General features: G+C 37.0%; 1 protein-coding gene across 1 annotated transcript in view; it reads right to left on the bottom strand.

Moving 5' to 3' along the window:
* The window catches only part of PAFAH1B1 (platelet activating factor acetylhydrolase 1b regulatory subunit 1), an 81,376-nt gene that overhangs the window by 31,827 nt on the left and 25,519 nt on the right, over positions 1 to 24,030 (bottom strand). The window contains exon 2 of the mRNA XM_059907313.1: positions 13,788 to 14,008. Within this exon, the coding sequence (XP_059763296.1) occupies positions 13,788 to 13,819 (32 nt within the window). The 5' untranslated portion in view covers positions 13,820 to 14,008. The remainder of the gene's footprint in view (positions 1 to 13,787; positions 14,009 to 24,030) is intronic.

Here is a 24,030-nt window from a genome sequence, read left to right as displayed (position 1 = left end):
CACTTTGTTATAAAGCAGAAACTAACAAACCATTGTGAAGCAACTATACTCCAATAAAGATGTTAAAAAAAAAAAAAAAAGCTCAAACTCAAAAAAAAAAAAAAAAAAAAAGACATCTCTTATTAATATTTTAGGGATTTCCCTGGTGGTCAAGCAGTTAAGACTCCACGCTCCCAATGCAGGGGGCCCGGGTTTGATCCCTGGTCAGGGAACTAGATCCCGCTCGCCTGCCGCAACTAAGAGTCCACATGCCTCAACTAAAGACCTGGCCCAGCCAAATAAATAAATATTTTAAAAAATATATTTTAAAAAGAAACCCCTCAAACCTTCAACCAACAAATGTTATAGTTAATGATAAAGCACTAGAAATATTTGCATTAAAGTTGAGAAGAAAAGAATGCCTATAATCACTTTTACTTAAAATTGCTCAAAAGTGGTCTATCTAAATAATAGATATAAATATTGGAAATGAGATTAAGATATGAGAGAAATGGCTGAAAGACAGGACAGAAACAGATTATGAAGGACATGCAAGGCAAGAAAAGGCAGTTTAACTTAAGTGATATTTTTAAGACTTACTTATCAGAAGCATATAGGAAGATTAGATGGGATACCAACTAAATAAAGGAAGAGCATCATAAGTAAGCCAAGCCCTAAAGCATAAAAGTAAAAAGTAAAGATCCCTTAAAATCAAGTCATAGTCACAAACAAGCATCCTCAGAATTACCTGGCTAAATACAAGTTCCATTTGCTGACGGAGCATAATTTTAATTCTGCACTGAAGAGCAAGATAGTCAATGATCTACAATACAGCTAATAATGGATTTATATTTTTAGAACTGGTATGGGTCAAGTGGTTGTCATTCCAGTGCTGCCTGATGAATCATTCACTTGTCCCTGGTCTCCTTTTCGCACGCTCAAATACCTAATTGCATCCCACCTTTCAGTTGACTTTCAACCTCACATAGACAATAGGAGCCACTCAGCATATAACTTTCTCAACTTCCTTAATAGTATTTGTGGCACTGCCTTCCTCTCTTTTACGGTATGACTTCTCTTCTAATACGATCCTCTAGAATACAATAAAAAATTTCAGAGAAATGAAATGTCTTATGACACAATAAAAGCTTTGTATGAGTTCTACAGAAAAATCAACAATTTTGACATTGATGACCACATCTTTATTATCTTTAGAGATGCCTACATTTCACTCTTCTCTACAAATGTCTAAATACAGTTTTTGAAACATTCAGCAATTTTATAATTTTGGTTTAATTTCACAAATGAAGTATGTGTTTTTGTTTACTAGGTTATTGTTTTGACAAGTCTAACATTAACAACAGGAGAAAATACCAGTACTCCATTATAGTAAGTCATTACTTGTTATCTGGAATGATCAGAATATGATGCATTCTACTGAATGAAATATTTCAATTAAAAACTTTCAAAGAATAAAAAGATTAAATATAACACAAACTGAGAATACTTTAATCTTCCTTTGAAGACTCAGAAGGCCTCATACTCTTTCACCCCAAGGAAATATGGTTACAGGTTTCATTATTATCAACCTTTTAAAGTTTAAAAAGCAGCAAAACCTCAAAACATAAGCCAGATGAGAGCAATATATTAAGAAGCTTATGTTTAAAGATATACTTATTTTTATAGTCAAAGAAAATACATAGCTTTTTAAAATAAAAATTTGAACCTGAGAGGATATGAATTAGTTACAGTCTCATTTCAGTCCCAGCACCCAATTCATGTATTTTACTTTTCTTGCCCAGTATTAAGAAGATTCTCATTCACAGGGGTAGTAGTGTACTCCCATGTACAATTTTAAGTGTATAGGGAAGTACAGATCTTTACTTTTTTTTAAAGGCCAGGACAGAACCACTCTTTAATAGATACTAAATATATACAATGTTCAAATGTATGCAGAAGAGAAACTTGAACACCTCAACTAATTGAAGAGGTTAGTTTTTTAAAGCAAAACACAGCTTAAAAATATATTATAGTAACAAAAAGACATGAAGGAACCTTAAATGCACATTGCTAAGTGAAAGAAGTCATTCTGAAAAGCCTCATACCGCATGATTTCAACTTAGCAAAACTACAGAGAGAGTAAAAAGATCAGTGGTTGCCAGGGGTTTTGGAGAGAGGAAGGAGGGATGATGGACAAATAGGCAAGCACAGGGGATTTTTAGGGCAGTGAAGCTGTCTACAGGTAACGCAGGATTTAAGAGAAGGGTAAAGAGAATTAGCTTTACGTGAGCCAGCCAGAATTAGCTAACAGAGACAAACAATAAATTATCCAAAAAAGCCTTGAGATCACTTGAGGAAGATTAGCTCACCTGGGAAGGACGTGGAAAGCTGAGGTAAAATGCCCCAAGGGCAAAGGACTGTACTAACATGGTAGAAAGGTGTACTAAGACAGCACACTCAATTTCAAGCTATGCCAGCTTTGTCTCACTTTTTCCCATGAACAGAACTGCCCTCAAAAATGCCACAAAGGACCCGTGCAAACTTTTTTAAGAGGAGAAGAGGAAAAGTAGCAAAGCAAGTAAAAGAGAGAGAAAAGCATGCTTTAGAGGAAGAATAACCCCTGGAAGCAGGAGAAAATTATAGATGAACACTCTATACCTTCAAAAAAAATCTAAGGTAACATAAAACTAAAAATAAATCAAAACAAAAGGAATCCAAAAAGACATAATACGATATAACCAAATACTGATATAATAAGAGCAAATGTTCTTAAAGAATATCCAAAACCTACCTTGGGTGAACATGAAGATAAGTAAACAAATACTACGGATACCTAGGCAGAAAAGCAAGGAGAAACAGGCTGACCTAAAGCTTCTCCATTGCAACCTATAATGCCAGAGAATATTAATTATCTATAGTTTCTTTGTTTAAAAGAAAATCCATTAAATTTTTATTTTATTTACACAAAAAATAAATATTTGCCTTCTAAAATACTGAAACAATACTATCAGAAATCTTCGTTCTACCTTTATCCAATTTCATTCTTCTCTTCAGAGGTAACCACTGTTAACAATTTAGTGTATATCCTTTCAGGCCTTTATCTGTGCATCTACACAGATATAGGCACAAAAGAAATGCATAGTTGTGTGTGTGGGTGTTTAACAGAAACGTATCATACCATCTTATTTGACAACCAGATTATTTGACTGAACAATAGATTTTACACCTCTTTACGTGTAGATACACATAAATATACCACATTTTTAAGCTGATATACAGTATCCCATAGAATGGATGTACCATATTTAACATACCCCTAATGATAGACCGTTCTGGGTTGTTACCAGTTTCTTACCAATGAAAACAATGCAATAAACATACATAGTTTTACATAGCTATCCATACAGAAATATTTGCATATGTGCTAAAAAGAGCTCTTTATAAAGAAAACTGTTAGATCAAAGAACATATTTTAAAAGATACTGTCAAACTGACCTTTAAAGAAATTATAACAATGTATACATCCATCCGGTACCTGAGAGAACCCATTTCCCTACACCCTTGCTAGCCAAGGTTATCATCATTTTCATTTTGGACAATTGTTTAAAGAACAAACTGTATCTTGTTTTGTTTACGGATGTTAAATACTATGTCACATGTTTACTGGCCAATTTTAAAATTTGTTTTGTTTGTGAATGGCCTTAGTAATATTTTTTCTTTTTTCTACTGGTTGTTTGTGATAATTTTTTATCAATTTTTAGGACTTCTTTATATACTCTAGATGCCATTCCGTTGTTATATGTGTTGCAAATATTTTCCACAGCAGGTCGCTTGTGTTTTAATTTTGTTTTAGGTCTTTCTTCTTACAAAAATTTTATAATTCGATATAGTCAGATTTACCACTTCTTTTGTTTTCCACATTTGGTATCTTTAGGAAGTCTTTTCCTACCAAAAGGCTGTATTTTCTTCTACCATTTCTATACCATAATTATTTATTTATTTATTTATGGCTGCGTTGGGTCTTCATTGCTGCGCGCAGACTTTCTCTAGTTGGGGCAAGCTGGGACTACTCTTTGTTGCGGTGCACGCACTTCTCATTGCGGTGGCTTCTCTTGTTGTGGAGCACGGGCTCTAGGCGCGCGGGCTTCAGTTGTTGTGGCACGCAGGCTCAGTAGTTGTGGCTCGCAGGCTCTAGAGTGCAGGCTTAGTAGTTGTGGCACATGGCCATAGTTGCTCCGTGGCACGTGGGATCTTCCCAGACCAGGGTCTGAACCCGTGTCCCCTGTATTGGCAGGCGGATTCTCAACCACTGTGCCACCAGGCAAGTCCTCTACACTGTAATTTTTATGTGTTTAACAAATTTGGGCTTTTACTTCATCTGAACTCAAGTTTATCTTAACAATGTGCTGTACTAATACTATTTGCTGAACAGTACATCTTTTCTCTATTGATGTGAAAAGCCAGTTTTACCATACGCTGAATTTCTATGGATAAATGGGCCTGTCTCTGAACTTCATCTGTACCCTTAACCTATTTGCCTAGTCCACAAATATTTTACTTACTACCTTTGTAGTAATGTTTGGATATCTGGTACAATTAGTTCTTTCTCATTAATCCTTCATAATTTTTTCATAACCATTTTTCTCTTCCAGATGACTTTTCAAATCAAGTTGGTCAAATTCATGAAAACTTCTGTTTGGATTTTGATTGGGATTCTATTTAATTTTATTAATAATATGAAAGTTCTGACACCTTCCCATTATTCACATTTTTCACTAGAAACAAGGCAAAGTAATCTTTTCTACTATATTACCTGATAACAAAAACAATTTATTTTTGAATGCCATCTTGTTTATGGCCACCATACTAAACCCAATCACTCTATAGTTGATTCTGTTGGATTTCCTACGTAGACGCTATCACCTACAAATATATTTGGTCTCTTCCTTTCCTACAGTTTTATCTAATTCTTTTTGTTGTCTCACTGCATTGGCTAGAATCTCAAATATGTTTAAATGGTAGCAGGAACATAGGAATTCTGAACTTCTTCTAGACTTTAATGGAAATGCACTTGATATTTCTAATGTTTGCTGTAAATTTCTGGCAACGAGCCTTAATCAACTTAAGAAAATATCCTATTCCTTATTTTCTCAGAACTTCTAACAATCAGGATTGAGTATTAAAAACACTATTTCTGGGGCTTCCCTGGTGGCGCAGTGGTTGAGAATCTGCCTGCCAATGCAGGGCACACGGGTTCGAGCCCTGGTCTGGGAAGATCCCACATGCCGCGGAGCAACTAGGCCTGTGAGCCACAATTACTGAGCCTGCGCGTCTGGAGCCTGTGCTCCGCAACAAGAGAGGCCGCAATAAAGAAAGGCCCGCGCACCGCGATGAAGAGTGGCCCCCACTTGCCGCAACTGGGGAAAGCCCTCGCACAGAAACGAAGACCCAACACAGCCATAAATAAATAAATAAATAAATAAAAATTGTATAACTTTAAAAAAAAAAAAAAACACTATTTCTGTATTTCCTGGATTGATCACGTTTTTCTCTCCTATTTATTAATATAGTAATTACACTAACAGGTTTCTAAATATTGAAAAACCTTTGCATTCCTGGGATAAATCATACTTGGCCATGACTAACTTTTCTCATATGCTACTGGATTCAGTTGTTATATTATTTAATATCTTTATATCTGAGTTCACGTAAAAAATTAGTGTATAATATTTGTTGTTATTTTCCTTTTGCCTAGTGTCACTATCAGGGTTATTCTACCCTTATAAAATGAGCTCCTAAGTTTTCCACCTTTTTCTATGTTCTGGAAGAGACAACATAATCTGGGAAGTTACTGGTCCTTAAAGACTTGACAGAAAGTCTAGGCTTGAAAATCGTCCGGACTTGAAATCTGTAACTATTTTTACCATTTCCTCTACAGTCAATTATCTATTCAAGTTTTCTACCTCTTCCTGAACAGATTTTATCATATATATTTTCCTAGAAAATCACTTGGGTCATTTAGATTTTCAAATCTAATAGGATAGAACATTCTCATAATTTTGAAAATCACCTGAGTTCATTTTATGCTGCCTTTTTCATTACTATATTGTTCATCTGTGTCTTTTTTCAGTTTTGTCTATTTTAAAAAAAATCTTTTCATATTTACATACTCTGTAACATCCTTTTTTTAGACTTTATTTTTTAGAACAGTTTTAGATTTACAGAAACAAATTGAGTAGGTAGTGCAGCATTCCCATATTCTCCCAGCCCCACTGCAATTTCCCCTACTATCTATTTTTTTATTAATTAATTTAATTAATTTTTGGCTGCGTTGGGTCTTTGTTGCTGCGCACAGGCATTCTTTAGTTGTGGTGAGTGGGGGCTACTCTTCGTTGCGGCGCGCGGGCTTCTCATTGCAGTGGCTTCTCTTGTTGCGGAGCACGGGCTCTAGGCATGTGGGCTTCAGTAGTTGTGGCTCACAGGCTCTAGAGTGCAGGCTCAGTAGTTGTGGCACACGGGCTTAGTTGCTCTGCGGCATGTGGGATCTTCCCAGACCACGGCTCGAACCCGTGTCCCCTGCACTGGCAGGTGGATTCTTAACCACTGTGCCACCAGGGAAGCCCCAGTTTTGTCTATTTTTAAAGCTAGTTTTTAATTTTACCAATCAAGTTACCAAGTTATATTTTCTATTTCATTAATATCTGGTTTTATTATTCCTTCCCTCTGCTTCCTTTAAGCTTATTTTCCTTTTTTCTTGAATTGAATGTTCATTCCTCATCTTTGTTTTTTTTTCTTAAAAGAGTAAAGACCATCTAATTTTCTGTATGCTATGTGGGCTATATCCCAGAGGTGAGTACCCTCACTATTACTGATTTCTTCACTTCCTAAGTTTTATTTTGCTCTCTTTATTCCACAGTTATTTAGAAGTATATTTTTAAATGTTCACATGAATAGATTTCTCTTTTCTCTCCTTTTGCTATTAATTTGTATTTTTATTGCATTATGGTCAGCAAATGAGGCCTACGTGATTTCTGCTTTTTTGGAATTTGAGATTTTCTTTGCAGTCTAATGCATGGCCATTTTTTCCCTTAATATTTATAACTCTGATTGGGAAAAATAAGAATACAAGAATGGTCCAAACTCATCAAATTGTACACATTAAATATGTACAGTTATTTGTATATCAACTATACTTCATTACAGCTGTTAAAAAATACAAGAATGGGAAAGTTGTGGCACAAAGGAACTAGGGGTGAACATCAAATCAAACAGTACAAATATTATCAACCAGGACAACATAAAAGTAACAGACTTCCTTCATCTTTCATGGGGGGAAATCAATGTGTAAAATTTGATTAAAAAAAAATAGAGATATGAGTTTATTTTGCTATAAGTAGCTATTAGATGAACTAACAACAGATAGTACCATTTCCAAACTCAAAGGGTGACAAAAAATATTAAAAACAGGTTGTAAAGTATAATTCTATCTTATAAATCTTAAGGAAAAAAAGATGTTCATGTAATTTTTGTAAAAACATGAAAATATGTGAAAAAATTATAATATACAGAGGTGACGGTGGTCACTTCTGGAAAGTGGGACTGAGAAACTAGGGGGCTATGTTTACTTTTGACATATATTAATTTTGGTAATGGAATTTTGTTTAATGAATAGTGAACTTAAAGTCAGAAAACTGCCTCTATTAGTGTCATAAAATTGGATAATTTTAATTTCTCCCATCCTCGATTTATCTATAAAATAAAGATGTTTGTCATATCCACAAAAATGTTTTCATGTTATTATTCATGTTTATATGCCCTAGAGTAGTAAGAACACAGAAGGCAGGCAATACACATTTGCTGAGCTGAATCACAAATTACCTGTTTCAAGTTTGTTAAAATTAATTTCATTTCTTTTCCAAAAATACCTCAAAGAATTTTATAGCCTAACTGCTATCCAACCTTCAGAAATGCTAAAATGTTACAAAGGCTAACAGAGGTGCCAAAAAATATCTTACTTGTAAGAGGTACATAAACATTTGTTTCTTGCTATCATAGTAAATATATGTTCACATCATTTTCAAAAACAGGAGAAAAAGCAAATCCCTTCATTTTATCTCCTTACTAAAAATTGGAGGACACTAAATCTACTTCCCAAATTTACATTTAGATCTGTAAGACAATTTTTTTTTGCTTGATGAGCACATTTAAGTCAATTCTTATCTCAAATTCTATAAAAACTTGGCCACCTGAAATTAGGTTCTCCCCTTCTCAACTGAGTTTTAGCCATATTAAAAGCTCTATTCTTGGGCCTTCCCTGGTGGCTCAGTGGTTAAGAATTCACCTGCCAATGCAGGGGACATGGGTTCGAGCCCTGGTCCGGGAAGATCCCACATGCCGCGGAGCAACTAAGCCCATGCGCCACAACTACTGAGCCTGCGCTCTAGAGCCTGTGAGCCACAACTACGGAAGCCCGTGTGCCTACCACAACAAGAGAAGCCACCACAATGAGAAGCCCGCACACTGCAACAAAGAGTAGCCCCCGCTCACGGCAACTAGAGAAAGCCCGCATACAGAAACGAAGACCCAACACAGCCAAAAATAAACAAATTTATATACACACACACACACACACACACACACACACACACACACACACATATATAAAAGCTCTATTCTTGGCCATAATGTTTAAATATTCATCCTGATTATGAGGGTAATAAGCATGACTTGCAGTCAGCTCACACAAGGTATCTAGAAGAAAAGGATCTGAAGTGACTTAGAAACAAGAATGATTTAAAAACCAGACATGCCTTCAATAATATAAAAGTACATTTGCAGGCTTATAAAAGTACATTTGCAGGCTTCCCTGGTGGCGCAGTGGTTAAGAATCCGCCTGCCAACGCAGGGGACACGGGTCCAAGCCCTGGTCTAGGAAGATCTCACATGCTGCGGAGCAACTAAGCCCGTGCGCCACAACTACTGAGCCTGTGCTCTAGAGCCCGCGAGCCACAACTACTAAAGCCCGCATGCCACAACTACTAAGCCTGCGCACCTAGAGCCCGTGCTCTACAACAAGAGAGGCCATCGCAATAAGTCCGTGTACCGCAACGAAGAGTAGCCCCGGCTCGCCGCAACTAGAGAAGATGGGAAGGGGATGTGATGCAAAACACAGAAACTGAAACACTAGAACACATGAACCCATCTGTATTTCAAATGAATGATATAAGTACATGAAGAGTGAGAGAAAAAACAGAACAAAACAAATCCACATAACTTACACAGTATTTGATTATATACTCTCAGTCTTGGGCAGGATGGATGGGGGGAGAACTGCATACAAACTCTGGACCCTTTCCAGGAGATTTGTTTTTTGTAGTGGTATGAGCGTAATAATTCTAAAACTATTTTGGAAGTATGAAAGCCCTCCTAGAGGACAGTGGCAACATCTGGAGATATTTTTGGTTGTGGCACCTAGTGGGTAGAAGCTAGGGATGTTGCTAAACAACCAAGAGTGTACAGGATAGCCCCCACAGCAAAGAATTATTCGGCGCAAAACGTCAACTGTGCAAAGACTGAGAAACCTTAGTACACATGTGAGCTAGGGGGTCTGTATATGTGTTAATACATACATGTATATCCTAGTTCTGTCTGCTTAAAGGGCCCAGAAGCAAAGACATCCCAGTAGTAATGAGTACACTTAGTGCCCATATCTTGGTCTCAAATACCATTCCCCACTAAGAGGAACCAGGGCTTTCTAGAGCAACGGCTGACTCAAAGGTTAAGGCAAGATAGGTAAACAATAAGCTTGGAATATCCTGTTATCGTAGAAAGTAAGGAGGTGCTCACAAAAAATGACAGGGGCATAGATAAGAGTCAACTGAAGAGGCTCCTATGGGACAATCTGGGACAATTCAAGCACCAAAACAGTACAATAGTAATGAATGATAACCGAAAATATAAGAACCCATGAGTTAATACCAATAATGAAAAGACAAGTATATAAAAAGGAGAAGGAGGCCCACTGATTACAGTAAAAAGCTGAGTGCTAATAAATACAAAATGAGTAGTGGGGTTAGAAAATCATCACTTTTCCACCACTGTAGTATAGAATCATTCAAGCAAAAATCATCAATGGATGTTAAATCTAGGGGAGAAATTATTGACAGGAAAAAAAAAGCTTGCATGATCTTAAAGTATCTCCCCACCTATCTGCTGAAAAGGAAATAACAGAAACTATATAGTGGAGACATCAGACATTTAGACTGAGCAATCAAAATTAACATCATCTGAGCCAGTTTGCAGGGCAGAAGTTGAGACACAGATGTAGAGAATGGTCATATGGACACCAAGGGGGGAAAACTGCGGTGGGGTGGGGATGGTGGGGTGCTGAATTGGGCGATTGGGATTGACATGTATACACTGATGTGTATAAAACTGATGCCTAATAAGAACCTGCAGTATAAAAAAACAAACAAAACAACTAATACTAAACTTTCATTGGGTTATTTGTATGGAAACATGTTAATATAAATGTTTCAGACATTACATGAAATTTCTAAAAATCTTATATTTGTATTTGTATGGAAATATGTATGGAAATATGTTAATATAAATGTTTCAGACATTAAAAAAAAAAAAAAAAAAAAAAAAAAAAAAAAAAAAAATTAACATCATCATTGAGGGACAAATGGACATTGTGTCCCTAGATATGATATCCTGAAAAGAATACAAAATTATTTATGTAGTATTCTGTCCAAGAATGCATAAACTGGATCTAGTCATGTGGAAACAGACAAACATAAAATGAGAAACACTCTATTAAAAAAAAAAAAAAAGACTCACAAATAACAAACACTGGCAAGAAAAGGGAACCCTCATACACTGTTGGTGCGAATGTAAATTGGTACAGCCACTGTGGAAAAAGGTATGGAGGTTTCTCAAAAAACTAAAAATAGAGCTACCTTATGACCCAGCAATTCTACTCCTGTGTACATATCGAAAGAAACAAAAACACTAATTTGAAAAGATACATGCACCCCAATGTTCATAGCAGCGTTACTTACAATTGCCAAAGTATGGAAGCAACCTAAGTGTCCGCCAACAGATGAATGGGTAAAGAAGATGTGACATACATACAATGGAATACTACTCAGCCAATAAAAAGAAAGAAAATCTTGCCATTTGCAGCAACATGGATGGACTTGGAGGACATTATGCTAAGTGACCTAAGTCAGATAGAGAAAGACAAATACTGTATGATATCACTGATACGTGGAATCTAAAAAAAATACAACAAACTAGTGGATAAAACAAAAAAGAAGCAGACTCACAGATACAGAGAACAAGCCAGTGGTTAGTTGCCAGTGGTTAGTTACCAGTGGGGTGACGGAAGTGGGGAAGGGGCAACATAGGGGTAGGGAGGAAAAAAGGGTTACTATGGGATTATATGAAATCATGTGTGAAGCTTCTGAAAATTGTAAAGCACTACAGAATTTAAAGAATCTTTCATTCAATAAAAAAAATTTTTTTAAAGATGATTCAAAAATATTAATGTCGGGCTTCCCTGGTGGCACAGTGGTTGAGAATCTGCCTGCTAATGCAGGGGACACGGGTTCGAGCCCTGGTCTGGGAAGATCCCACATGCCGCAGAGCAACTGGGCCCGTGAGCCACAACTACTGAGCCTGCGCATCTGGAGCCTGTGCTCCGCAACAAGAGAGGCCACGATAGTGAGAGGCCCGCGCACTGTGATGAAGAGTGGCCCCCGCTTGCCGCAACTAGAGAAAGCCCTCACACAGAAACGAAGACCCAACACAGCCAAAAATAAATAAATTAATTAATTAGTTAAAATCCAAGAGCGGCATTGGCTTAGTGGAGAAAGCCAGGATTTGAACAGTCACGAAATAGAGATCGTTAGTTGGGACGTTAGTGACCCCTGTGATGCTGTAGCAAAATATTAAAAAAAAAAAAAAAAAAAAAAATTAATGTCATAAAAGACAAAGAAATGTTGAGGAAATGTTCCAGGTTAAATGAGACTAAAGTGACATGACAACTAAATATACCTAAACCTAGACTGGATGGTGTACCAGAGAGGGGAAAAAAATGCTATAAAGGACATTATTGGCCCAATTAACAAAACTGATGTAGATTAAATAAAAAGTATTGTGACAATGTAAAATTTTACTGAAATTGCTAACTGTACTGTGGTTTTATAAAAGAATATAGTTATTCTTAGGAACCGCACAATGAAGTATCTGGGGGAAAGGTCGTTCATGCATGCAACTTACTCTCAAATGGTTTTAAAAAAATACTGTGAAGTAAGTCAGAAAGAGAAAAACAAATATCGTATATTAACTCATATATGTGGAAGCTAGAAAAATGGTACAGATGAACTTATATCCAGGGAAGGAATAGAGACGCAGACGCAGAGAACGGACATGTGGACACAGGTGAGGGGAAGGGGAGGGTGGGACGAACTGGGAGATTAGGATTGACATATATACACTACCATGTATAAAATAGATAGCTAGCGGGAACCTGCTGTATATAGCACAGGGAGCTCAGCTCGGTGCTCTGTGATGACCTAGATGGGTGGAATGGGCAGGGGGTGGGAGGGAGGTCCAAGAGGGAGGGGATATAGGTATACATATAGCTTATTCACGTCATTGTACAGCAGAAACTAACACAACATTTTAAAGCAATTATACTCCAATTAAAAAAAAAATACTGTACACACACAGCTAGACTGCAAATGATAGAGCAAATGGTAAAAAACAACAATAGGTGAATTTGGATAAAATGTATGAGTATTCTTTGTACTAATCTTACAACTTCTCTATAAATTTGAAATTATTTCCAAATGAAGTTTTTTAAGACCCACAGAAAAATCTTTTAAATACCTAGAACATGAAGTTAAATGTTCCCCCTATATTCCTCACCTACAAAAACAGAATGCTATAAAATATGGGATCCTATAAGATACTGTAAAATAGCAGTAGTCAAATCATTTCATGCTTCTTTCATTAATGCACTTGCATTAACTATACTAGCCACCTCATAAAGTTCAAATACAATAGCCATTGGATGATAAAAGATAAAAAACACAGTAAGACAGGGCTTCCCTGGTGGCGCAATGGTTGAGAATTTGCCTGCCAATGCAGGGGACGTGGGTTCGAGCCCTGGTCTGGGAAGATCCCACATGCCGCGGAGCAACTGGGCCCGTGAGCCACAACTACTGAGCCTGCGCATCTGGAGCCTGTGGTCCGCAACAAGAGAGGCCACGACAGTGAGAGGCCCGCGCACCACAATGAAGAGTGGCCCCCGCTCACCGCAACTAGAGAAAGCCCTCGCACAGAAACGAAGACCCAACACAGCTAAAAATAAATAAATAAATTTATATTAAAAAAAAAAACCACACAGTAAGACAAAAAGGAAAGGCATTAGCAGTAAAAACAACAAAAAAGCTTTCACTTTTCTAATACATGGATTCCAGACAAAAAAATTTTGAAGAGCTTTGAAGCACCTACCTTCCTATTGAACATGAGTTAAGACAAGCTTAGGATAGAACTTATCCCAACTAACTTACTTGTTTGCTCTGCTTTAAACATACACACGTTTATGTCAAACGGGTAAATAATACTATGTCAAAATAAGATCCAGTTTTAAAATCAGACCCAAGAGCCCAAACCAATATTTGAACTCTCATAACAATAGTTTTAATTTAGCATATGTCTCCCAAAGCTGTATTTTAATTTACTACTTTGTGCTTTATGAGAGGATTTTTTAAAAATCACAAAACAGAGAAACTTACAGTTCATCTCGTTGTCTCTGGGACAGCACCATTTTGGCTGTAATGTCAAGCTTATTTGATATAGTGGTATGTCCCTCCTTTGGGAAATCAAAAAACTTTGCAATCCCTGGATTTATAATTAAATATGCCACTAAGTGGCTTCCACGCAGGGGAAAATGATTCTTCCACAAGTGAATCCAACGAGTAACCAGGAGATAGTCAACAAGTAAGGTTCATTCCACCTAAGAAGAAAAAGAGAAAGATTATTTCTTTCACTTAGAATTTAAATTATTTCTAAATTATTATTTGCAGTATACACTTTCAAAGGTGAGGTTTACTATGATAGTAATATGAATATCAGATGATGTTTTGTAACCTACTGTGAAAATCAATGCTAAAATAGTCATTTTACATATTTTAAATTATCTTTAATAGATTACTGAGCCAAAAGAACACTATTTTAAAATTTACCCAATCACAACCATGTCACCTGCTAGATATATTGATATCAATTTTATTAAATTTTGAATATTAACATACAACTTCTAGAGAAGACAATAATTTTCCCTTAATGATAAGAAAACAAATTTTCTAATTTACAAAAAGAAGCATTACCTGAAAAAAGTAACAAAGATAAGTACTTCAGAAACTGTCCACAAGCCAAAGGTTCCAACCATAACTGAAGTAACCTTCAAGATTGAATATTAGTTACTAGTGATCTTAGAATAGCTGATATTACTTATAATGTAAACAAGCCGTTTAGCAATCTCATGCCCTCTTAACCAATGCATTTAATCAAGAAATAATTTAGGGACTTCCCTAGCGGCACAGTGGTTAAGAATCCGCCTGCCAATGCAGGGGACATGGGTTCGAGACCTGGTCTGGAAAGATCCCACATGCCGCAGAGCAACTAAGCCTGTGTGCCACAACTACTGAGCCTGCGCTCTAGAGCCTGGGAGCCACAACTACTGAGCCCGCGTGCCCAGAGCCCATGCTCCACAACGAGAAGCCACTGCAATGAGAAGCCTGCGCACCGCAACAAAGAGTAGCCCCCGCTCGCTGCAATTAGAGAAAGCCCGCGTGCAGCAACGAAGACCCGACGCAGCCAAAAATAAATTTTTTTTAAAAAAGAGGTAATTTAGCATTGTTTCAATTTATTTTGTGTGCTTAAGAAGTATGTGTTTTAAAAAAAATTAAAAACTGAATGAAGTACATACGTCTTTGTGCTCACACAGTAATCCAATTCTGTAACCCCATTACCTAATATTTCAGAGCCCTTTCTTTATACTTGCAACACTATAAAGCCAATTTCTATACAATACCTAAAAAGTACTGTGATCAGCTCAATGCGAGTAAATGTAGGTAAAAGAAAAATCAAGAATTGTTTCTTAAAGAATTATTCTTCAGGGACTTCCCTGGTGGTCCAGTGGTTAAGACTCCGAGCTCCCAATGCAGGGGGCCTGGGTTCGATCCCTTGTTGGGGAACTAGATCCCACATGCCGCAGCGAAGATCCCACGTGCCGCAACTAAGACCGAGCACAGCCAAATAAATATTTTTTTTTAAAAATTATTCTTCAAATCTCCTGTATAAACTTACAAAAGTTTAATATTAGTATGTCTTATCACACTGTATAAAAATAGCTAGATAGAACGTCCACTGTAATTAGGAAATACAGTTGACCCTTGAACAACACGGGTTTGAACTGCATGAGTCCACTTATAAGTGGATTTTTTTCAATAAATATGTACTATGGGACTACACAATCCGAAACTGTGGATATGAAGAGTCATCCAACTGTAAAATTATACGCAGATTTTTGACTGTGCGGAGGAGGTTTGACGCTCCTAGCCCCACACTGTTCAAGGGTAAACTATATATCTGAGTAAGTCTTACTTAAAATGCAGACTACTGGTACCTACAAAATTCAATTGGAAGGGACATTTCAAAGAAATAGGAAATCATCTTCCAAATGAAATTAACGTCTAATGAAGGGCATGTAAAACCACCTACTAAGAGACACATCACGGACAGAGGAAACAAAGACTATTTCTTTCTGTTTTAAATACATCACATCTTGGACTTCCCTGTCAGCCCATGGTTAAGACTTTGCCTTCCAATGCAGGGGGTGCGGGTTCGATCCCTGGTCAGGGAGCTAAGATTCCACCTGCCTCGCAGCCAAAAAACCAAAATTTAAAAAACAGAAGCCATCACAACAAATTCAATAAAGACTTAAAAAAAAAACCTTTAAAAAAAATAAATATATGATATCTTTTTAAAAATTGAAATACATTTGACATATAACATTGTGTAAATTTAAGGTATATGTTAATTTGATACATTTATATATATATATTATTATTATATATATATATTATAATGATATATTATCATTGCCTTTGTAGTGTTAATTAGTACCTCTATCATATCACATAATTTTTTAAAAAGTGGCTGGAATAATTAAGTTCTAGTCTTTTGTTGAGCAAGTTTGATGATTATAATACATTACTGTTGTCTACACTCACTATAATGTGCCTTAGATTTCTAGGACTTCTTTACTACTCATTGCAAGTTTGTACCTTTTTTTCAATTTTAATTTTTTATTGCGGTAACACTGGTTTATAACATTATTTTAGTTTCATGTATACAGCATTGTATTTCTACTTCTATGTACCCCACAGCGTGCTTACCACCAAAAGTTTAGGTTCCATCTGTCACCATACAGTTGATTCCCTTTACCCACCCCTTCCCCTCTGGTAACCACTACGCTGTCAAAGACCATTACCATTTCTTGAGTACCCTTTTCATGCCATGCCAGGCACTATTCCAGGCACTGGGGATAGAGAGTGGTGAATAAGCCAGTCAAGGAGGAAAAATGAGAGAGCAGACCCTGCTTTTAAATAGGAGCCCTGAGTCAAAAAGTGAGTACTCATATGTTCCCAATGGCAGCTGCTGATTTCAATGGAGATCCTTCTTCACTGAGCAATACTAGTAAATATAATCAGGGATTTATTTTATAATCTTGAATGATTCTTCTGACCTGTAGCCCAGTTACCTCAAAATAATAGCTGAAAGCCACCACTACCACTATGTCTAAATCCAGAGAAATATGACTAATGTCAGTAATAAATAGTGGATTGAGAACCAAGCACAATGGACAACTCAGAAAACCAACCATCTTTGGTATTTAACCTCTCTTAATTATTTAAGCCTCACTTTTCTAAATCTCACTAGTCATGCCAAGCCAAACTATCTTGGAACTCATACACTCTAACGAAGGTTACAGTAGGGTAAGGATTATCTGATGTTGGTAACTATGTGAACTGTCTACAGATTTCCATTATCTGGGACAATGGTAATCCACTGACAGAGAATTAATCATATAAATCAGAGTAAAAAAGAAACATAGCAAAAATTCCTGTTTTAATCAGGAAAAAATTCTACTGTATTAGGTACATTACAGGGTCCAATTTAATTATGGAGAGACTGCCTCTAGACAAAAAAGCAAATTAATGTACAAGAATTACAATAGTACTGGAATACTAGCATGATCTAATAACGATAAAACCAAGGCATGCATAAATCACTGAATGTATAATAGTGTACTGCACAAATTTATTCATTCAACAAACATACACAAAACAGTTACTATGAGCCAGGCATCAGGTTTAATGAGGGAAAAGAAAAGAATTGGTCTTTACACTGAAGAAGTTATAGTCTACTGGAAGAGTCAGCCAAGAAACAGGCAATTAAAACTGCGCGAAAAGTGTGACAAGTACTTCCACATAGCGGGTGATGATTCAAGATAAAGGTGAAGGGGACCTCCCTGGTGGCACAGTGGTTGAGGGTCCGCCTGCCAATGCAGGGGACACAGGTTCGAGCCCTGGCCCGGGAAGATCCCACATGCCGCAGAGCAACTAAGCCCGTGCGCTACAACTACTGAGCCTGCGCTCTAGAGCCCGTGAGCCACAGCTACTGAGCCCGCGAGCCACAGCTACTGAGCCCGCGTGCTACAACTATTGAAGCCCGCACGCCTAGAGCCCGCGCTCCTCAACAAGAGAAGCTACCGCAACGAGAAGCCCATGCACCACAACGAAAAGTAGCCCCCGCTCGCAGCAGCTACAGAAAGCCTGCGCACAGCAACGAAGACCCAACACAGACTAAATAAATGAATGAATGAATGAATGAATGAATAAATAAATTTTTAAAAAGATAAAGCTGAACAGGTAAGCACAGGCTAGGTCACAAAACAAGCTCTGGTCTTTACAATTTATCCTAGGGACAATGGTAAACCATTAGATAAGTTTTTTAGAAAAATCACTCTCATTTTTATACTGAAGAATGGACCATAAGGATGGGAAAGGAAGAAACCAGATAGAAGGTTTGCAGTAATGAAGGTGATAGATGATGGAGATCTACACTAGAATAGCAGCAGTAAATAAAGAGAACTAGACAGGTGAGAGTAAAAGGTCAGTCAAGGAGTCAACTCAAAAAACTTCTAGATTTCTAGATTAGAAATAAGTTGAACTAAGTAGAACTATGTGTGAGGGGATGAAGAAGTAAGTGTGACTCATTCCATCCTTAGATACACTGAATCCAAGGTGCCTGTGAGATTTCTAGTCAGAAGCTGTACAACCAAGTCAGTTCTGAAAAGAAACAACCTATGGGGGGAAAAAAAAAGGTCTGGTACTTACCAGCTAAGAGATGGTATAACTGAAGCCATGACAAAGGATGAGATGACCTATGGAGAATGTGTAGAGTACGATGAGCAGAAGCCCTAGGCTAGAGCCAGGCAGAGCAACACCAACACTTAAGAGTCTACAACAGAGGCTGAGAGGAAGCAATTAAAGAGGTAACAGTAAAAAGAAGAGAGAATAAGTCACAAGTCAAGGAAGTATTTCAAGGAGAGGCAACCAACAATATCCAAAGTTACCCAACTGTCAAGTAAGATAAGGTCTGAAATGGGTCTGTTCCATTCAGTATAGAGCTCCCACTGATAACCTTGATGAGAATGGTTTCAATAAAATGGTAAGGGCATGGTTCAACACCGCAAACCCCACATCCAAATGGGATGATGAGTGCAAGAAGATGAAGTAAAGATGGTACCATGAATAAAAAATCTTAGAAACAGATGGAAATGTTAAAAAGCAGTTTTTCTGGGTTGTTGTTTTTCTCAACCAAGCGAGATGCTTAAATGCTAATGGTGGAGGAAAAAAAGACTCAAGAGAAATAAAGGAATGAATAATTTTAATATGACCATTTTCACCCCCTAATTAACCAAAGGCAAACAATGAAACAACCAGACATGATGTATCCCCTGACAGAATAACAACACGCCACCTATAAAGTATTCTCGCCACAAAATCAAATCTGAATCTGTTCAAGTCTCTGGCTCCAACTATCAATTTGCAAGAAGTACAGAGGGCAGAAGAATATGTTAAAGACACCATGGGGATATAACCAGCAAAATCCAGATTGTGAAAAGCCCTATAAAATAAATGACCCAGTTTCTTCAAATAAATTCCAAGGAAATTAAAAAAAGAGTTGGAAAGGGAAACCTATAGATTAAAAGAGATAAGTGATATAACCATTGGACTTCACTGACCTTACTTAGCTCTGAATTTTTAGAAAGTGTAAAATAAATAATTTTTGTAAAACAAACCAATTAACAAACATTTGGGGAAATGTGAACATTGACTGGATGTCTGATGATATTAAAGAATAACTGAGTTTTTCAAGGGATAATGGTATTGTGATTATTTTTTAAAGTCGTTTAGAAATATACAATGAAAATTTTATCAGTGGAATAACATGTCTGGGATTTGCTTCAAAAAAATTTGGAAGTGTGGATGGAGGGACATATTTGAAACAATATTAGCTTTGAGTTGATAACTGTTGAAGATGGATAATGGGTACATGAATGGTTATTATTCTCCACTTTTGTTTATGAGTCTGATGTTTTCCATAATAAAAAGTCTTTTTTAAAAATCAGAATAGGGAAATACTCAATGGAAGGAGGAGGAAGAAAAAGGAATGAGAGATCCAGATATAAAGATGGCTTACCTCTTCTACTGTATTAGAAAGGAGAAAAAGATGCAAAAATTTTTATATTCCGGGAAAACAGGAAGTAAGGTCATTTGCTGGCTGGGGGAGAAAGGAAGAAGGCAATAAGAGGCTTGAAATAGCTGCTATGAAGAATGAGGGCAAAGAAACACAACAGGAAGTACAGGAAGGACATTTTTAAGATCGGAGACCATGAATTTTTGCTGGTACCAATCTACAAAGATGTGATTTTTCTGTAGCAAGTATGTACAGTCGTCTGGCTACAGAAACAGAAAAGTCATACATTTAGAGATCTAGGATTGGGTTGAGGGTTTACAGGATATGTGAGATGAATGCATAATGAAGGGAGTTGAAACAATGGATCAAAGAGCCTAAACTATGTTGTGCAGAAAGTGATAACAGGAAAGGCAAATAAAGAGTAGAGGGATTAAGAAAGCAGAGGTCTCTATCTCCTGGGAGAAGAACACTTGAAAGGTTGTAGTAAGAGAGTGGGATGATTAAAACGTCTCAATTTGCTAATTATAATTAATATGTTATTATTTACTACTATAGGTTAATAATGTTTTTATTACAACTAGCTAAGTATTGATGACAAATGGTAGAGAGAGACAATAGGTATGAAGAGCCCTAAACGCAGATTAAGAAAGAAGACGTGGGTTCCAGCCAGTCATCAACTCTATAAATCTGAGTAATTCATCTAACTTTTCTGGAAAGAAGATAATATCTAAGGTTCCTTTTAACTCAGATTATTTTATCCTCTATTAATTTCCCAGCTTTAAACTTTCTTGCCTTTATTTAACATACACATTGGTTACCAGAAAGCCCAAGTATCATACTTAAGAATTTAATATAGACAATGTACAGTATTTCTCAGATTTACCTTTCCAGTTACCTTTTAGCTTAATATTTTAACATATAATTGCAAAATATCCCATAACAACAAAAATAAATGGTTCTCCAATGGAGCAAAAGACAGAGTTTAGAGTACTTTGCAATGAACAATCTATATTTATAACCAACAGCACAAATAAACCAGGCAGTATTTTCATACCACCTAGTGGAGGAGTTCTAAATCTTTTTGGGGGTCACTGGACTCCTTTGAGAATGTGATGAAAGCCAAGACCTCTTCCCTCAAAAAAGGACATATGAAGATAAACAAAATGTTACATACATGCATTTTAAGGGGGTTCACAAATCCTTCCAAAGTCAACATAATGAATGAAAAGACTTATCATTTTTGAAATGTATTTTGGCAGTACTTCAATAATCCCCTCTAAGCTACTTGTATATATCACAAACATATTTCAAAGAAGAGTTTGGTTTGTTCATTTGCATGTCAATATCCAGACGTTCTTAAGAGATCAGATCTGTGTTGCCTGAGCACTAGAAACAGAGGCTTCTTCAGTATGCTTTCTGGAATGCAGAATTCTTAAGTATTCTGTATTCTAATACTATATCCACTTTTCTGCTACACCAATGCAGCTCTCCTAGACAACAATGTTTATGACTTGGATAAGTACCTCACCACAGAAAGAGAAAGGAGAAAAGTAAAAAAGAAAAGAGAAGTAAGAGAATATTAAAAAATAATCTTACAAATCAGGATGGTGAGTGAATTATTAAAGTTCCTCTCATTTTGTTTCAATATGTTAAAAACACTGGCTAAGGTTTCACACTTAGCCAAGTTTGCAAGTTCTTTTATCTCCCATGGACTTCCCAAGGACACCAAGGCTCACTGCTAACGGATTCACACTTGAGACAGACATTTCAACAACAATAATACCATCCTATAATCTCTGAGCAAACGATTTGAAATTTTTCTCCTGCCAACTTCTTTTGTATTAGGCTGTGTATCAATAGTTAGTTACATTAAAAATTACCTGGAAAACTACAATAGAAAGTGGTAACACACTGAAAGAGACTACATGGACAGGACAGAGCTACAAGATCTGCAGAAGTCTAGTTTTACCAAGGTGGGAAATAAAGTCCACCACACAGCTCTCAATTTCACCCCATTGCAATGAGAGCTTTTAGTCCGAAAGTTGGGACTTAAAGCTTCAAGGCTAATGGGAATTTTCTGCTCAAACAACATTGTTTTAAATGCTAAAGCCTTCAATATTAAAATATTGATTGGTAAGGTCTTACCCAGGGATTTTCCAGTTGAATATTAAAAAAAAAGAAAATCACAATACTTAGACCATTCTTAAAATGGGACAATCAGCCTCATGTAAAATTGATGTAAATCAAAAGAATACCCTAGAATTTGAGGCATTGTGATGTAAGGCTTCAAATTTTGAGATCAGTTTCCAGCTTCAAGGAAACTAAAGCAGAAGGTTGTTACATTTTTTTATGAAAGGCTTTTAGTAGAGTTTTTTACAGTTTTATTTTAGCAGAGTTTTATTTCTATGCAATGCAGAATTCTTCTCCAGAATTCTTCTGTATTCTTTTCTCTCTTCCTGGTACACAGTATTACATACAGTTTTGAAGTAATGATGCTTACACAGCAGCATTTTGGGGGAATGTTACATTGATCTCAAATTATAAACACTACAAAATGTCAAAATTATGAGGACTGACACAACTTTGCCTTAAAGAGTACTAGACTGGAACTTGTCATATTATGTTTAAGGAAGACTTAGGGTATTTACTGATGTTTATGATTTTAATATTTCTGAAGGCCATTACAGTGACTTGGATATGTGCTGAAAGCCAAACTTTTAAATTTTTTGGCTTTTTAAACAAAGAACTTTTTTTTTTTTTTGGCTTTGTTGGGTCTTCGTTGCTGCGCGAGGGCTTTCTTTACTTGCGGCGAGCGGGGGTTACTCTTCGTTGTGGTGTGCGGGCTTCTCATTGCAGTGGCTTCTCTTGTTGTGGAGCATAGGCTCTAGGCGCACAGGCTTCAGCAGTTGTGGCATATGGGCTCAGCAGTTGTGGCTTGCGGGGTTAGTTGCTCCGCGGCATGTGGGATCTTCCCGGACCAGGGGTCAAACCTGTGTCCCCTGCATTGGCAGGCGGATTCTTAACCATTGCACCACCAGGGAAGTCCAAACGAAGAACTATTTTAAATAAATCCTATTTCAACACACACACACACAGACACACAACACTGTAAAATATTATTTCACTAATAATCTACACTGTTCTTTGCTAACCAGGAGTTTATGAAATAGGGGAAAACAATACAGAAAATAAAGGATGTGTCTGAGGGAAAACATAAACAGCCAATTATATGGTAACGGTAGAGGTGTACTGACATAAAAAATGGAAACTGTCAGATTTACTTATTATTAGATGTACATTAAGTGATTACCAATGGTTCCTGCTCTCATGAAACTGTCACTCAACAATGCCTTATTTAAAGAGGATCAGCATGGCTTCCCTTGTGGTGCAGTGGTTAAGAATCTGCCTGCCAATGCAGGGGACACAGGTTCGAACCCTGGTCCAGAAAGATCTCACATGCAGTGGAGCAGCTAAGCCCATGTGCCACTAATGAAGCCCGCACATCTAGAGCCCATGCTCTGCAACAAGAAAAGCCACCGCAATGAGAAGCCCGCGCACCGCAACCAAGAGCAGCCCCCGCTCGCTGCAACTAGAGAAAGCCCTTGCGCAGCAACGAAGATTCAACGCAGCCGTAAATAAATAAATGAATGAATGAATGAATGAATGATGACAGCTAAGAGAGAAAGAGGTATATTTTTTAAAAAATAAAATAAAGAGGGTCAGCAAATTATCTACCTTCCTTGAATAGCACATATTATATTATAGCTCATAACCCTAATCCAAATAATATATTCCAGATACAGCAATGAGGCAAGGCAGGAGAATTATTGAGTACCTTTTCATACTAGTTTTCTAGAGTTAAATAGAATCTCCTGTTTCTTCATAAACTGTGCGCTTCATGAGAAATGAAAACTGAAGCAGTCATCTCCCCAAACACGGTCCTGGCCCCTGGATGAGAAATGTTTTTTCACTTGTGCTGTCTTCTCTTCCTCTCACCATCCCCAAATTGTCTGCACCATCCAAATCATTCTGATTTCCGTACAACTAACCCAACAGAACATACACATACATGTTTTGATTTGCACAGTCCTCACTGTATGGACTCATCCATGTAAATAGTGGTGGGTATTTTGGCTGTGCCAGCAAATTCTTCATCACTTCATCAGATGATGCTCCTTATCATGGCATCAGACATGAGGTTACAGG

Source organism: Balaenoptera ricei, chromosome 20 (genome assembly GCF_028023285.1).
Source record: "Balaenoptera ricei isolate mBalRic1 chromosome 20, mBalRic1.hap2, whole genome shotgun sequence".
Lineage (NCBI taxonomy): Eukaryota > Metazoa > Chordata > Mammalia > Artiodactyla > Balaenopteridae > Balaenoptera > Balaenoptera ricei.
This window is presented reverse-complemented; position numbering and strand designations above follow the sequence as displayed.